At 38.5% G+C, this 18662-nt stretch overlaps 1 protein-coding gene across 1 annotated transcript; it reads right to left on the reverse strand.

The window, feature by feature from the left end:
* Positions 1 to 9531: 9531 nt before the first annotated feature.
* On the reverse strand, positions 9532 to 13296 carry LOC117331518 (60 kDa SS-A/Ro ribonucleoprotein-like). Its single transcript, XM_033890260.1, has 2 exons — positions 12928 to 13296; positions 9532 to 11828 (listed from the first exon to the last, which is right to left on the reverse strand). The coding sequence occupies exons 1-2, from the start codon at positions 13149 to 13151 to the stop codon at positions 10391 to 10393; spliced, it is 1662 nt and encodes a 553-aa protein (XP_033746151.1). The 5' UTR covers positions 13152 to 13296; the 3' UTR covers positions 9532 to 10390.
* Between the last annotated feature and the right edge of the window lie 5366 nt (positions 13297 to 18662).

An 18662-nucleotide genomic window follows, 5' to 3' on the forward strand; every position in this document is an offset into this window, starting at 1 on the left:
TCATATAGTTTTCTAGTCTTCATATCCTGAAATGATTGTTTCATCACTTTATAGTTTTTTAAAAGTATCGTACGCTACAATGTGAATTGTCCATATGTAAATGTATTATAGAAGAGTTCGTTTTGTATATTGTCTCATGTGTGTTTTAAATTGTTACGGGAAAAATAAATTACCCAAATGACTTCAGATACGGTTTTGGTATTTTGGGACCCTACATGGGCGCCAATGTAACAGAGCGCATGATCATTTAAATTTAAATCACTGCCTCCGCGGGATCGAACCCAGGACCTCTGGCTTACTAGTCTTACGTTCAACCGATCGAGCTAAAGAGAAGATCTCTCTAGCCGAGCGGTATATTGCGACTAGTATTTACCAGGGTTACATAATAGACGCAATATACCGCTCGGCTAGAGAGTTCTTCTCTTTAGCTCGATCGGTTGAGCGTAAGACTAGTAAGCCAGAGGTCCCGGGTTCGATCCCTAGCGGAGGCAGTGATTTAAATTTAAATGATCATGCGCTCTGCTACATTGGCGCCCATGTAGGGACCCGGGGAAAATACTCAGGATTGCTTCACAAGCATCGCTGTTACTCCTGGAAACTCGAGGACGAGTTATATCCTGGAGGGGGAGTATGTAACCTTGGTAAATACTAGCCGCAATATACCGCTCGGCTAGAGAGATCTTAATTCTCTTTAGCTCGATCGGTTGAGCGTAAGACTAGTAAGCCAGAGGTCCCGGGTTCGATCCCTAGCGGAGGCAGTGATTTAAATTTAAATGATCATCCATGCAGAGATCCAGAGCCAAAAGATTATTATGAGGAACCGCGGTGTTTCCGATGTGGTCATTTTATGAGGCGATGCCAGGAATGGTTTGGTCCACGATATCTCCAGGAAGCACCCTTAACTACACCCTGGTACATGTCTTTCCGTTGCATCTCACTTCAGGAGAGACAACTTCAGCATAACAACTACTGTCTTGCTGTGCTACGTAGTTCGGAGAGGGATATCGTGACGATACCGAACAATCGACAGGTCAACATCCATTGCAAAGTGGAAAAGGAGATGCCATACCCCAATGTATGTGCGCTGATACATGCCACGTCTTCTTCAGTACTTACCCAGGACTTAGATGTTTCCCCAGCAGTTTTTACTTATAGGTATCAACAAAATGGGATAGTCAACGTAAATATTTCCAATGTTACAACCAGAACAGTAGTTGTCCCACCACGGGGATTAGTTTGTGAAATACAGCCCGTTGCTGTAAGGAACAGTCTTGCTGCCGATGAAAGAATGGGACCTGCTGCGGCCAGTGTATTGGATCAGGCAACATTTTCGCCATTCCTGGATGATGCGCTGCTAATGAAAGGGAAAGATGTACTTCGCAAATACCTAGATGTGTTCTCAAGTGGAGAATTGGACCTAGGACACACAAATGGTGTTACCCACAAACTTGAACTGGACGATGACCGGCCGTTTAAGCAAAGACACCGGAGGATACCACCTGGTATGGTTCAGGAGGTAAGGGATCATCTTCAGCAGCTACTTACCTGCGGAGTGATAAGGAAGTCCCATTCGCCTGGGCTTCTGGAGTGGTATTGGCGCGCAAGAAGAATGGCCAACTCCGGATGTGTATTGACTATCGTCAACTAAACCAAAGGACAATCAAAGATGCGTATGCCCTGCCGAGGATAGAAGAAATTCTAGACTCTCTCTCTGATGCAAAGTTTTTCTCTGTACTCGACATGAAAAACGGGTATCATCAGGTAGAAGTTGAAGAAGAGCACAAGGAAAAAACAGCATTTACCGTCGGCCCACTGGGGTTCTACGAATTTAATCGACTTCCTTTCGGTCTTGCAAATGCCCCAGCCACTTATCAGAGACTAATGGAGCAGTGCCTTGGTGAGCTCCATATGGTCGATTGCTTCATATACCTGGACGATGTAATAATATTTTCATCAACGTTCGAGGAACATCTCCTAAAACTCTCCAGGGTACTTGAACGACTTCGACAGCATGGGATAAAGCTTTCTCCAAAGAAGTGTATCTTCTTCCAACGTAAAGTAAAATACCTGGGATTTGTAGTTAGTGAGGATGGTATCGAAGCAGACCCAGAAAAGGTTATGAAGATCCAAAACTGGAAGACACCCACTTGTCCTGAGGATGTTCGTAGATTTCTTGGTTTCGCCGGCTATTACCGGAAATTCATACAAGATTTCTCGAAAACAGCACGCCCCCTTACCAATCTTATGCCTACACCAAAGAAGGGGAAAGGATCTGCTCAGAAGGAAAGGACATCAGAAAGAAAAGAGTGGATCTGGGAGGAAGTTCATGAGACAGCATTTACCAAGCTAAAGGATGCGCTATCATCACCTCCAATATTGGCCTACCCTGATTATGACAAACCATTCGAATTGCATACGGATGCAAGCCATTAGGGACTTGGTGCTGTCCTGTATCAGCAGCAGGAGGAGGGGATGAAGGTTATTGCATATGCTAGCCGTGGACTATCCCGTTCAGAAAAGAACTACCCAGCTCACAAGCTGGATTTCTTGGCCATGAAGTAGGCTGTAACCGAAAAATTCCAAGACTACTTGTACCAACACCAGTTCACAGTCCTCACAGACAACAATCCTCTAACCTACGTGCTAACCAGTGCTAAGTTGGACGCCACTGGACACCGTTGGCTAGCTGCATTATCGGCGTTCAACTTTACCATCAAATCTGTCTACGACAGAAATGAATCTATAGAGACACTACTTGGAGCCTTTTATAGTGCAAAACAGAAGGAAGGTGAATCAGTGACATCTTGGGGCCTGCGCTTAGAAGATACTTTGGCGACAGCAACCGATAAGGGAGGACTTACCCAAGCCAGGACTGACTCAATGCTTCGTTCGGTCTTCCAGGAGGGGTTGCGACCTGAATTAAAGAATGTCAGTGGACACAAATTCGATGCCATTACAGACTTTGACCAACTTCGACAAGCAATAAGAAGAATTGAGTTCAGTCGTGGGTTGGATCCGAAGGAAGTAACCAAGAAGGAAACTTCTCATATCAAGATAATAACAGAAGCCAGTGGGAACTCGGATATAGATGAGCTGAAACAGATGATGAAGCAACTGTCAACCAGATTTGATAAGTTTGAGGAAACCAAGAAAGGGAAACCAGAAGGTAAGAGAAATGGTAAACCAAAAGGTGGTAATGGTGGATATCGCAGTAACCATGGAGGAAATACTGGCCATAATGAATCAGGAACTGATTATAGACAGGCACCACATCCTTATGAAGGACATCAGCAGTATGGAAATGATCATCCATGCAGAGATCCAGAGCCAAAAGATTATTATGAGGAACCGCGGTGTTTCCGATGTGGTCAGTATGGACATTTGCAGTTGGGATGACGCGTTCGGCTTGACCATATGAGGGGTAATTTAAACTGCCAAAGACCTATGGACGGAGGTTACCCATAGGTCTAGACCACCAACAACCTCACAGCATGGATATTACTAGTAGGGAGATACCAGATGAGGGGCCACCTGGTTTATCGGGGAGGTGCAATATAGCTGATATTTTCATAGAAGGATTGGAGGCTAAGGCGTTATTAGACACGGTAGCCCGAGTTTTCTCTGGCCCTGTCACCATGTCTGGTGTAGGGCCAGAGCGCACTACTATATGAAAACGTGGAATTATCCGACACCGTTTGGTGTCGCTCAGAATTTGATGCAAAAACAATAAAATCGGGTGTGACATAACACCTACCTTACATATATGGATAAATGAGATATTTATGTACCCCAAAACACCCATTTAGTCTCATCTAGGTGTTTTATTTCGTCCGTACAGGCCCTCGCTTTACGCTAGTCAAAATTTCATACTGTTGACCCGCCATTTTGTAAGTGACAGTACGACTAACCACCCAAATCGGAACGCAATGGACCGAAAAGACCACATATCATTTATTGTGTTTTTCTTCTTACAAAGTTTAAATTATGAAAACTAAGTTGATTATTTCCCAAAAGATGTTATATTCCATTAAAAAAAATCATTATTTATAAATTATAAGCGGTAAAATATATAAAAGTAAATGTTGTATTTTTTTTTCTTTTCGCTCCATCGCGCACAGATTAGGGTAATTAGTCGGACCGCGACCTACATAGTTAGCAATATGGCGTCGAGTCAAGTATGAAATTTTGACTAGCGTAAAGCGAGGGTCTATACGGACGGAATAAAACACCTATATGAGACTAAATGGGTGTTTTGGGGTACATAAATATCTCATTTATCCATATATGTAAGGTAGGTGTTATGTCACACCCGATTTTATTGTTTTTGCATCAAATTCTTAGCGACACCAAACGGTGTCGGATAATTCCACGTTTTCATATAGTAGTGCGCTCTGGCCCTACACCAGACATGGTGACAGGGCCAGAGAAAACTCGGGCTATAGACACGGGTGCTGCCGTTTCCAGTGTTGGTGAGACATTCTACAGGAGTCATCTTGGACATATACCTCTACGACCACTTAAGGATGGAGCACTTAAGATTGAAGTTGCTGGTGGTGATTTACTACCTTACATTGGATTCATTGAGGTTAACATCACAGTAGACAGTTTAAGAAGAGAAGGGGAGGAAGAAGACAACTGCCTTTTACTTGTTGTTCCTGATTATGATTTCAACAAGCGAATACCAGTTCTGCTAGGAACCAACGTGCTTTCTCATTTTATGAGGCGATGCCAGGAATGGGCGCTAATGTAACATAGCGCATGATCATTTAAATTTAAATCACTGCCTCCGCTAGGGATCGAACCCGGGACCTCTGGCTTACTAGTCTTACGCTCAACCGATCGAGCTAAAGAGAAGATCTCTCTAGCCGAGCGGTATATTGCGGCTAGTATTTACCAAGGATTACATACTTCCCCTCCAGGACAGAACTCGTCCTCGAGTTTCCAGGAGTAACAGCGATGCTTGTGGAGCAATCCTGAGTATTTTCCCCGGGTCCCTACATGGGCGCCAATGTAACAGAGCGCATGATCATTTAAATTTAAATCACTGCCTCCGCTAGGGATCGAACCCGGGACCTCTGGCTTACTAGTCTTACGCTCAACCGATCGAGCTGAAGAGAAGATCTCTCTAGCCGAGCGGTATATTGCGGCTAGTATTTACCAGGGTTACATAGCCACTTCGAACAAAATCCATCGGCCATTGTCCCAGTACGATACTGAAATCCATCGCCCTTTGTCCCAGTATGATACTGAAATCCATCGCCCTTTGTCCCAGTTCGATACTGAAATTCATCGCCCTTTGTCCCAGTATGATACTGAAATCCATCGCCCTTTGTCCCAGTACGATACTGAAATCCATCGCCATCTGTCCCGATATGATACTGAAATCCATTGCCTTTGTCATAGTACGATACTGAAATCCACCACCCTTTGTCCCAATATGATACTGAAATCCATCGCCCTTTGTCACAGTACGATACTGAAATCCATGGCCCTTTGTCATAGTACGATACTGAAATCCATCGCCTTTTGTCCCAGTATGATACTGGCCAAATACAATCACCCTATAACAGACGCCGTAGCATTAGCTCACTTGCTCATATACCGACAATAATTACGATAGTGCCACTAGCAGATCCAGGGAGGGGGGACCTGGGGGCCTATGCCAAACACAACCCCCCACCCCGCTTATGGAAAAATCTTATCACCGAAATATTATAAAATATTTCATTTTCAATTTTGGCCCCCAGACTCCTTGCCAAAAACCAATTCATCTCGCGCCTTTGGCGCTCGCATTACCACTAAACATCAGAAGAAAATACAGTGTAGATGTTGTTCAAGAAAACTGTGATAGCTCAATCACGTTATAAAATTGTCATCGTGGTTGCCATGCTAAAGTTTCTACGATGCCGAAAATTTATATAATTTTTTCAGCTTCCCTTCCTTAACATTCCCAACAACTTCAAGCTCAATAGAAACAGTGGAACTGGAAAAGAACTTTAAAATGTTTTTTTCAAAATGGTGGCCATCTTGGACTTCTGACTGGCCTGAAAAATAACAACATTTGGTGAGGACCGTCTCAGGATTATTGCAGGAATGTAAGAGCTGAATCCACCAAGTGAAAGTTTATATACATGTTGTTCATGCAGGATAACCATGAGAAATCATGTTACAAAATGGCTGCCATAGCAGCCATGTTAAATTTTCAAAGAGGCTGAAAAATTAACCATGACTTTGTTGTCCCTACCAATTTTTAGCTCATTTTGACCATTCTGAGAAATAACAACACTTGGTCAGGACCATCACAGGATCATTGCAAAAATATTAAGAGCTCAATCCCAATGTTGGAACTTGGGAAGAAGTTTGAAATGTGACAAGTTTCACACGGTGTACGATGATGGACAAAACATATGATGACTGCAAGTCATAACCAAACAAGAAGACCATATAGGTGGTCATCTGACTCCTACTATTTTGGTATACATGTACATACTCAGTAACAAGTATAGTGATAACATTGGCGATGCCCATCATCTTGGATTTCTGACCTACCCACAAAAATAGCAACACTTGGTCAGAATGATCTAAGGATCATTGTAGTAAAGCTTGATTAAAACTCACTAGTTCAACAAAATGTGTTGTTCAGGAAAACCAGAGGAACTGGAGAAGTTTAGATTGTATTTTTGAAGATGGCTGCCATCTTGGTAAATAGGATGACCCAAAAAATAACAACACATGGTCTAAACCTCATCAGGATCATCATAGCTAAGTCTGAGCTGAATCCCACAGGTTGAACTTCAAAAGAACTTTGAAATGTGAAAAAATTATGGACAGCAGATGGCACATGGAGCACAGTGGGTGTAGGTAATCCCGACCCTTTGGGTCAGGTGGACTAACAATTAAGAGATGTCAGAGGGATCTTGACGCCCACCATTGAATTATCTTTAAAGGCTCTATATCAGATTGTTCTTCTTTCTATTTTTCCCTTCCTTTTAAAAATCTGTTTTTAATTTGAGAAACATCCCTCAAGTACTTTTCAAACAAGGGACCTATATATGAAATTTGAGATTTAGTGATAATGGCTGACTGCTGGCCATGTTGTTTTCAGATTGGTCCCCAAATGCAATACGGGGGACAAAGGGGAACCTATATATGAAATTTGAAAAAGATCCCTTCAGTACTTTCTGAGAAATAGCAATAACAAACTTCTATGGTCAAAATCCAACATGGCTGCCTGTCGGCCATGCTGTTTTCTGATCAATCCCAAAATGCAATGTGCACAACATGCAATCAAGGGGAATCTACATATGAAATTTGAGAAAGATCCCTTCCGCAATTTCTGTTAATAGCAATAACAAACTTCAATTGTCAAAATCCAAGAAGGCTGCCTGTCCACCATGTTGTTTTCCAACTGGTCCAAAATTGCAATATGCATAATTAGGAACTAAGGGGAACCTACATATAAAATTTCAGAAGGATCCCTTCCGTGTACTTTCTGACAAATAACCTAGTAGGCCGAAACATGTCGGCAACCAGCATTCCTTTTCAATACAACGTTTAGATACCTGGATTCAGGAGTTGGCACTCTTCTTTTTATTTTGTTATTTACCTGGATTGTTTAAGAGGCCTCTGTATCTACTATGGATCCTCCTAGAACCCAGTGATGAAACAAAGCATCTTTTTGAACTCTGCAGGACGTTGGTTCTTGGAGAATTTCTCCTTAGGGAGAATTTTCTCTTCTGATTTCATTTTCTGACAAATAGTTTTAACAAACTTTCATTGTCAAAATCCAAGATGGCTACCTGTCGGCCATGCTGTTTTCCGACTGGTCCCAAAATGAAATATGCATAACTAAGGGCCGAGGGGAATAAATCTACATATGAAATGTGAGGAAAATCCCTTTCGTACTATCAAAAAATAGCCATAACAAACAAAATCCAAGAAGGCTGCCTGCTGGCCATGCTATTTTCCGATTGGTTCGAAAATGCAATATGCTTAAACTACGAACCAAGGGGAACCTACATATGAAATTTGAGAAAAACCCTTCAGTGCTTTCTGAGAATTAGCGATAACAAAAATTGTTTACGGAGGGACGGACCATGGACTACGGACGCAGGGCGATTTGTATGAAAATATAAACTTAACTAGCCTGTGTTGATAATTTTATATATTATATATTTATTGTAGTTATAGTCTTTTAATTGCTTATAGGACAAAAATAGTCAATTGCAACAGCATAACTTGATAGATCGACCTGAATAAGGAATCTTCTGGTGATATACTGCCCAACATTTAGTGACAATATCAATTTTCAACAAACTAACCATAGAAAGGAATCATTGGAAGTCTGACGTCTGCACACGATCTTTTCTGCTACTATTCTGCATGTTAAAAAATTTCTCTTAACAATCGACTTGCTTGTCTTAACAACAATTTATTATTTTACAAAATAATAATTATATACAAGTAGTAATAATACTCTGTTTTAAGTCTTTAATAAAAATAACTTTCAGACTTAAATGGTTCACAGTCTATAAACAAATTCTAATGAGTTTCCATATATTTTGAAACTATATACCGTATTTATTCTAATAAACGCCCCGGGGGCGTGAAATTTTTCCAAGGGGGGGCGTTTAATGGAGATCAAAATTTCAGAGTCGGTAAGTTGTGAGATATGTTGTATGTACCCATTTCACGCCATGAAACATGTGTATATGTATCCAAAACATTGTAAAACTAAGTGACAAACATTTTGTGTATGAAATTGCAAGAAACATAAACTTTGTTATTTATACTTACGGTAGTTGTACATTACGTACAACATATACATTGTTTGAAACACGGGGTCGAGTGTGTTAAATTGCGTCATAAACCGGTCACGATCCAGTTTACTCTCATCACTTGTAGTTTATTATATCTGCTATCAATCATGTCGGGTTTGAAGTGAAGTTATATGAAGTAAGTTTCAAACTGAAAGTTGTAAACTACGCCGAGCAAAAGGGAAAACATGCGGCAGCTACTGTGTTTAAGGTTGACCGGAAACGAGTGCGGGACTGGTGCCAAAACAAACAAAAACTAAAAAACATTTCTAAAACATCAAAACGCTGTAAGGGAGGAGGAAGGTCAGTAAAATTCCAAAATATTGACGTCCAGGAAGCTGAGGATGTACTGGAAAATTTAATGGGAGGTGCAGTTGAACTCGGTGAAAGTGAAAGTGAATCCACCGGAAGTGATGATGACAGCGAGGTCAGTGGCGCGTATGACAGCCCGGGACATTAACGTTTGTTGATACGATATAGTGGTACTGTGTATATAGTTACTGAAACTTTGTTTTGTGGTTTGTGTTAGTTTTATGTTGGATATCCTTTAAATAATTACCTCTGGACACACGTGGATGTGCCACGGTAAGTTCTTTTTCTCGAATTGAGGAATTTTCTTTCCAAAAAAAGGGTGGGGGGGGCGTTTATTAGGGTGGGGGCGTTTATTAGAATAAATACGGTACATATTATTGTTATGTCATATGTATCCCACATACATTAGCCATTCTAACAAGCACAAAAGCCCACAGATACACCCTGGTAGCTGATTTCTAGTAAAATCTGTGCGGAATCGTTGATAGATACTACCGAGGTATGCTGTAGAGCTGTATCTAAGAAGTAAGGAGTATGGTCGTATTCCTTAATAACACTTATACATCAGGGGTCAGTCCATTATGTATATGTTGATTAGTTAAAAGTATCCATCATCTTTATCTAACTTGTGACAATTCTACTACAATCAGACAAAATATATTATATCTATTAGATATCATTCTCAGAGAAACCACAAAACAAGGAAATATTTCCAAAATGAAATCCAACTATGTAAATGTTTTTGAAAATATTTCGTACCAGTTATTTTGACAGTCCAAAATTAAATCTGACTAAACATTTTAGATGATATTTTGTAGCAATTATTTCAATATGAATACTTATTGTGTATTGTTTATAATAGACTGTCATCAAACAATAAGTTCCATTCTCAACATGTAGACTATGTCCATATGTTAATTGTCAAATTATTCATTTGATATTTTGAAAAATTCTCCAGTCCCAAAGATTCATTTGCCTTTTGATACATTTAGGAAAAGGCATTATAATAGAACACCTTTATTCATTTTTTTTACACCTGAAGAGCTTGCTCTCAAAGCATGTGAAAGCGCTTGTGATTTTCTGGTTTGTGTTTTTTATCATTATTACTATGTATATCCATCACAAGGACATTATTTACTTTTAATAATATATACCGGTATATAATTGTTGAATATTGAATGAAAATACTGTTTAAAATATAAAACAGCGTAAACATAGTTCTGTTGTTGAAACATCATTCAGACTATAAAACATCAATGTTACTAAAACTGTCCCTCCACGAAACTCCTCATTGCCTCTGGAGCATTGGAATCAAATCCCACTATGTCCAACATGAATGGGTCTGTAGGATCAGCAATGGTAAATCCACTACTTGCCATACCAACAACGATCATTCTGGCATCTTTAATCCCAGTCTTTGTTCGGTATTGCTGCAATGCTTGACTGGGATGAATCTCAGTAAAGTGAGTCTCAGAATCGGTGTACACTATAAATACGTCAAACTTCTTCTTGTCTGAAAGTGCTTGTATGATGGGTAAAGAGCAGTTTGTGGATCCAAAACTCAGAGAGGACATCTTGTTCAGTACTTTCTTCATTGTGTCTGTTTTCTGAATTTGTATCTTATCCAACTTGTGACAAAAGGCGTAAACTTCAAAGTCAGACTCTGTTCTGGCCGTCAGCATCATCATGGCCGCAGCTCCGTCCCGGGCAGTCATGGACTCTATACCCATCATAGGAGTATCCATTGATCCACTCACGTCCACTGCCAGGCAGTACTTCTTGTTGGTTGGCTCAACATTATCAAAACACATGTAGTAAGCCTCTTCCAAAGCTTTAACAACATTGTCGTTGCGAGGCCAAGTAAGACTTCCCTTTTCGCTCATACCTTTGCTGTAAATTTTCATTGCAACTAAGATCTTAAAAGGATGGATCTTTGACTTCTTGAGGGCTGCTTTATTTTGAAGCCTGTCAACTATTATTTTCTCCTCTTCTGACCCCTCCTCTATCATATGAAGGCTTCCCATTTTACCAAGGTTGCGGATTGTGGCATTCATTGGCATGTTCTTCAGCAAAGCCTGCCACACTGGTATAGACATGAGGAGTGGTGTAGGTACATGTTCTCGTACCAGACCATGTTTCTGTATCAATTCCACAATATCAGACTCTTCTGTACAATGCAAGGCCTTTTCTACTGCTTCAAGGTAAATGTACACCTTCTGCCACTTATCCAACTCCACTACATCAGCCGGCATCTGCAACCTTTTGGCTTCCCTTAGACCTCGTACAAGGTACCTGATGATGAGTCGTAAAGATTCTGATGCTGGATATATGTGGGCCAGACGAATTACATCTTTGTGTTCCCAATTATGACGTCGGCGGAACTTCGTCACCTTGTAAGCAAGTGTTGTAACATCTTCATTAAAATTGTTGTACCAGTCTGCAATGGCACGGCGATGTGCTCTGCCCCAACCAGTTCCAGCACTAAATTCTTCACAGAATTTAATGAAAGCAAACAAATCAGTTGGGATCTGGCACACAGTGGAGAGTGCATCGTATGCTGCCTTCTTTGTGTTCTGGTCGTTTGATCTGGCACAAACAGCTAGAGCATAAACAGTACAGTTCTGCTTACAAGCACGCCCAGCCTGGCTGACCTCTACGATTTTCTTCACCACTTCCACTCCTCTGTCTTGGATCATCAGTCTGAAAACATAAAAGTATACAGTCACATTACATTGCATGCTTCACATGGTTTCATTTAACCAATGTATAGAAGATATTGAATAGTTTCCTGTTGAATACAAAATATATTTCACAAGTAAGACAGAATATTGATATTTTCACAAGTTCAAAGCATGAGTGAAAAATATCAATTTTTTCTGTCATACAAGAGAAATATGTGTTATATTCAGTAGGAAACCATTCAATTTTCTTTTTAACACATTTTGGTGCTAAATAACAAAATCAAAACATCAAACATTGAAAAGTGTCAAAAAGTTTGTCAACTTGAAATTGACGGCACCAGAAAAAACAGAATATTGCCAATTATTGAATTATATCGATTGAAGGCAAGATATTGTAGTACATGTATTATACATACCATGATACAGAACAAAATCTAAAATTAATCAAAATATTCCTATCAAACAATGTATGGAACACTTTGACAGATGGGAATTCAGTCTTTGTGTGCACATGATTGATGTTAGTTCTGGTGCTGGTGATTTTTTAAAAGAAAATCCCATTTTCCCTTTCATTCTTCATAATATTAGTTATATCATCTTTGTGAACATTATGGTAAAATGTACAGTTGATAAGGTACAATTTACAGTAATCTTAGGTCTTTAAGTTATGGTGTTGTGTTCCTAAATTCCTGGTACAGTTGTATGATATCATACTGTAGTTAATTAATTCTCATAAGTTTTTATTCGGTAAATAGTTGTTAGCGACCAAATGGATTTTGGCTCAATTAGCAACAATTTTTTCATAAAAAATGGTGAGTCTAGCCCAAGTGGGGAAGGAGAGATGGTGTCAAACAGGAGGAGATAAGGTAATTTCTTTCAATGGCTACTGTTGTCTTCGAATGATCTAACACTGAAATAAGGTCATTTTGGCTGACCTCACTACAGATTAGGCCAAAGCTACTGGAGGTCTGATTGGCTTGGGTTAAGTATGGTTAAGTAATGAAAAAAATACTGGTAATTAACTCATCAGTACAGATACCTCAATCAAACAGTAATATCATATAGGTCTCCGTGCTAAGTTAACCTAAAACGAAAGTAGTTGTGTTCATTTGCATTACCTGTCAATACACTGAACGCTTTCTCGTTTCAGCTCCTTCTCGCCGGAGTAATACGTGCCTCCTTCGGTACCAAGGATAAGAAACCGTAGAAGTCGAGTCATATCAGTTACCTGGAAGACGAACCCCCCAGAAATATTTTCGACTTGCATGTACGACAATCGATCTGTCTGGAGTTTGATTTCATGTGTTTCATCGTCTGGTTGTAAACTTCCTCCTTCTGCCATTTTTTTCTGAGAGTTGTATAACAATGTATTCAATAAAATCGACAAATATGATTGACGTCCGGACCTGGAACTTATCTTAAAGACAATGTCCCTAGTCGTGTGAAGAGTCAGTCATCAGTCGAGGAATGTACTGGGGTTTTCCAAATTTGAGGTAGCTACTAAAGTCCTGAACGCCAACATTAATGTCGACCATTAAATAATGACATTATCTAAAATATTACGGTATTTGATATTACAACATTATTTTGGCAATACTAGTATCTTTAATTACATGTATGGTTACGCTGAACAGACTTGAGACAGATAAAATCTGTTTTTGTTTGGACAGAATGTAAATTAGCGTGATAGACGTGGGGGACACATCGAGGTCGTAAATCCAAACACATTACTCTAGTTGAACATTACAGCCGTAATCTTATTTAAATATGTAATTTAAACTGAATAGCTATATTACATAAAATGTCACACATATACATATATATAGATTATCTATATTGTATCGAGTCCGATTTACAGAGACTGATCCGGTCTTTAGTAAGTACCATCTAAATCTTTTACAGTGGTCTACGAGTTTACGGAAAGTGCCGACAGTTCCCGAGCGGATCTAAGTGTTTTTGTATGTTTCCTGAAAGCGAAAGTTGTGGTCACTAAATCACATTTCTGTTAAACTATAAATACATTATACATCTTTACATGAATTCGAACTCAGGGCTGAAAAGCAGTTTATTCTACAGTACTTATTTCAAATAGCATAGTATGGCAGCTCTATCATACGTCACACCAGCGGGTCGTACGATTTACCCCAAAACACCCAAAAACTACCAAAAACACCCAAAAACTACCCAAAAACACCCAAAAACTACCCCAAAACACATCAAATTCAAGCAATAGTAATAATTCAATCGTTAATAAGGTAAATGAAAAAAAAATGTCTGGAAGATAAATGTGCGTGAATCGACAAACTACGCTAGATAATTGTCTTGCCGGTTTTATTGTATGACTGTTTGTAAGAGTTATCTCCCTCGCCGTCAAAACCCTACTCGCCGATAAGTCAACAAAATAAGATATCAATAGCTGTATTTGATATGTTAACATATACATATCGATTTCTAATGATGTTTTCATATAATGTGTTGATGTTGTGAGATGTTTTAAGGTGTTTTTGGGTAGTTTTGGGTAGTTTTGGGGTGTTTTTGGGTGTTTTTGGGTAAATCGTTCTGCCGACACCAGCAACTAAATATACAATAGTATACATGTACGTGTACGAAAAAGGTTCGTTTACCAGGGAAATCATCATTAAATAATTAATCTGAGATGCGAGATTTTGAGGAAACGTCGCTTGCAGCCATAACTGCCAGTGCTATTTACATACCTATAATGATTTATGGTCTGATACAGAAATCTGAAAACTGTCCCCCTGGAACAAACTGTGTAACGCTAGATCGTCGATTGTATGGAAATATCTTTCTGTTATTCGTTTGTGTTTCTTCACCTCACAGCCGCTTCTAAACGTGAGCTTCATTCAATACATTAGACAAAATCTCTTATAGTTTCTAACGTTGAAGTTTTCTTAAAGTACAACGAAATTTACGAGTTAATCAAACTCTCCTTCAGATCTGAATCAAAACCGTGACATGTAAATTGTGCAAAACAGTGACGTTAAATACTTTCTTATACAATGTCCCGGATTATTCAAAAGTATAGACATCTTGCTGGAGCAGATTGCAAGTTTCATAAGCGTCGATAAATATGTACAGTACGGTATGTTAGGAGAAGACGAAAAATGTCCATTCATTCTTGGTGGAAGGAGGGATACCATCTTGGGAGACGGAGAATGGGACACTCTAATGTTCGCTTTTTACAAAATTGAACATACTTTTTCAGAACAGTCCTTGAACATCTGTCTGTGTGTATGTCAGTCTGTCTGTCATGGTTATATCAAACAGAGGGAAAATATTAACCGAAGGCTGTACCAGTTTTATTGTAAAATACTATTTGGATTTATAAAAATCAATGAATGCAAGTAGCACTTGTACATTAAATTATAGATACTGATATATGAATTAGTTGTGAGTATGTAATCATGTATCTTTTAAACACCGAACAATCAACACAAAAAACTTGTACATTAAAACAAATACATCAAACTAAGGGATAACTAATGTAATAATTTAAAACATCCAGAGTCGGTGCTTGTCTGTGTTGTAATCGCGTATAAGATATTTGACATTGTTAGAAAATATCAATATGATATGGCACGGTATGATGTCTGAAAATGATAGAAAATATCAATATGATATGGCACGGTATGATGTCTGAAAATGATGGACACAAACTAATCCGAATGTTTCTGGTGTTTTATCGGTCTTTTAAAACTTTGATATAATCCGAATGTTTCTGATATTTTATCGGCCTTTTAAAACTTTGATATAATCCGAATGTTTCTGATATTTTATCGGTCTTTTTCAACTTTGATATAATCCGAATGTTTCTGGTGATTTATCGGCCTTTTAAAACTTTGATATAATCCGAATGTTTCTGATATTTTATCGGTCTTTTTCAACTTTGATATAATCTGAATGTTTCTGGTGTTTTATCGGTCTTTTAAAACTCTGATATAATCCGAATGTTTCGGATGTTTTATCGGCCTTTGGGTGTCCTGTCCTAAATATATCCAGGTCTTGGTAATTGTAAAAATTCTGGAATCGAAATATTTTCAATATTACTTGAAAATTATTATTCTAACCTTTATATTGTCCAGTCCCAGGAAATGTCTCCCACAAGAACATGGAACTTATTTCCGAATTTCTTATTTTGCAGATGGCTGAAATTCTTTGATATCTTATTCATTTCTGTTGTTTTCCCCTCTTTACCAAACACGATAATGTTATTTGCACCGCGCTAAAAAATTTTACATACTGTATTCGGAAAGACAGTGCGGTAAGGTATATTACATATTGTATTCGGAAAGACAGTGCGGTAAGGTATATTACATATTGTATTCAGAAAGACAGTGCGGTTAGGTATAATACATATTGTATTCGGAAAGACAGTGCAGTTAGGTATATTACATATTGTATTCAGAAAGACAGTGCGGTAAGGTATATTACATATTGTATTCGGAAAGACAGTGCGGTTAGGTATATTACATATTGTATTCAGAAAGACAGTGCGGTAAGGTATATTACATATTGTATTCGGAAAGACAGTGCGGTTAGGTATATTACATATTGTATTCGGAAAGACAGTGCGGTTAGGTATATTACATATTGTATTCGGAAAGACAGTGCGGTTAGGTATATCACATATTGTATTCAGAAAGACAGTGCGGTTAGGTATAATACATATTGTATTCGGAAAGACAGTGCGGTTAGGTATATTACATATTGTATTCGGAAAGACAGTGCAGTTAGGTATATTTACATATTGTATTCGGAAAGACAGTGCGGTAAGGTATATTACATATTGTATTCGGAAAGACAGTGCGGTTAGGTATATTACATATTGTATTCAGAAAGACAGTGCGGTTAGGTATATTACATATTGTATTCAGAAAGACAGTGCGGTTAGGTATATTACATACTGTATTCGGAAAGACAGTGCGGTAAGGTATATTACATATTGTATTCGGAAAGACAGTGCGGTAGGTATATTACATATTGTATTCGGAAAGACAGTGCGGTTAGGTATATTACATATTGTATTCAGAAAGACAGTGCGGTAAGGTATATTACATATTGTATTCAGAAAGACAGTGCGGTTAGGTATATTACATATTGTATTCAGAAAGACAGTGCGGTTAGGTATATTACATATTGTATTCAGAAAGACAGTGCGGTAAGGTATATTACATATTGTATTCAGAAAGACAGTGCGGTAAGGTATATTACATATTGTATTCGGAAAGACAGTGCGGTTAGGTATATTACATATTGTATTCGGAAAGACAGTGCGGTAGGTATATTACATATTGTATTCGGAAAGACAGTGCGGTTAGGTATATTACATATTGTATTCGGAAAGACAGTGCGGTTAGGTATATTACATATTGTATTCGGAAAGACAGTGCGGTTAGGTATATTACATATTGTATTCGGAAAGACAGTGCGGTTAGGTATATTACATATTGTATTCGGAAAGACAGTGCGGTTAGGTATATTACATATTGTATTCGGAAAGACAGTGCGGTTAGGTATATTACATATTGTATTCGGAAAGACAGTGCGGTTAGGTATATTACATATTGTATTCAGAAAGACAGTGCGGTTAGGTATATTACATATTGTATTCGGAAAAAGTGCGTAGGTATTACATATTGTATGGAAGTATAATATTGTATTCGGAAAGACAGTGCGGTTAGGTATATTTAAGACATGGTTGGTATAAGACATGCAGTTAGGTATATAAATTGGTTAGGAAAGAAGTGGGTAGTTAATATTTAGTATTCGGAAGCAGTGCGGTTAGTATTGCAGTTAGGTATTAATATTGAATTCGGAAGACATCGGTTGTATATCATTGTATGAAAGACAGTGCGGTTAGGTATATTACATGTATTCAAAAGACAGTGGCGGTGGTATTACATATGTATTCGGAAAACAGTGCGTAGGTTATTTACAATTTATTCGAAGACATCGGTATGGTAAGTTCATAGTTGTATTCGGAAAGACAGTGGGTAAGGTATTAATATTGTTAAAAGAATGCGGTAGGTAATACATATGGTATGAAAGTAATGTATTGAAGACGTGCGGAAAGACAGTGCGGTTAGGTATATTACATATTGTATTCGGAAAGACAGTGCGGTTAGGTATATTACATATTGTATTCGGAAAGACAGTGCGGTAAGGTATATTACATATTGTATTCGGAAAGACAGTGCGGTTAGGTATATTACATATTGTATTCGGAAAGACAGTGCGGTTAGGTATATTACATATTGTATTCGGAAAGACAGTGCGGTTAGGTATATTACATATTGTATTCGGAAAGACAGTGCGGTTAGGTATATTACATATTGTATTCGGAAAGACAGTGCGGTTAGGTATATTACATATTGTATTCAGAAAGACAGTGCGGTTAGGTATATTACATATTGTATTCAGAAAGACAGTGCGGTTAGGTATATTACATATTGTATTCGGAAAGACAGTGCGGTTAGGTATATTACATATTGTATTCGGAAAGACAGTGCGGTTAGGTATATTACATATTGTATTCGGAAGACAGTGCGGTTAGGTATATTACATATTGTATTCGGAAAGACAGTGCGGTTAGGTATATTACATATTGTATTCAGAAAGACAGTGCGGTTAGGTATATTACATATTGTATTCGGAGAGACTGCGGTAAGGTATATTACATATTGTATTCGGAAAGACAGTGCGGTTAGGTATATTACATATTGTATTCGGAAAGACAGTGCGGTAAGGTATATTACATATTGTATTCAGAAAGACAGTGCGGGTAAGGTATATTACATATTGTATTCGGAAAGACAGTGCGGTTAGGTATATT

The sequence above is a fragment of the Pecten maximus genome, chromosome 7, assembly GCF_902652985.1.
Source record: "Pecten maximus chromosome 7, xPecMax1.1, whole genome shotgun sequence".
NCBI classification, from domain to species: domain Eukaryota; kingdom Metazoa; phylum Mollusca; class Bivalvia; order Pectinida; family Pectinidae; genus Pecten; species Pecten maximus.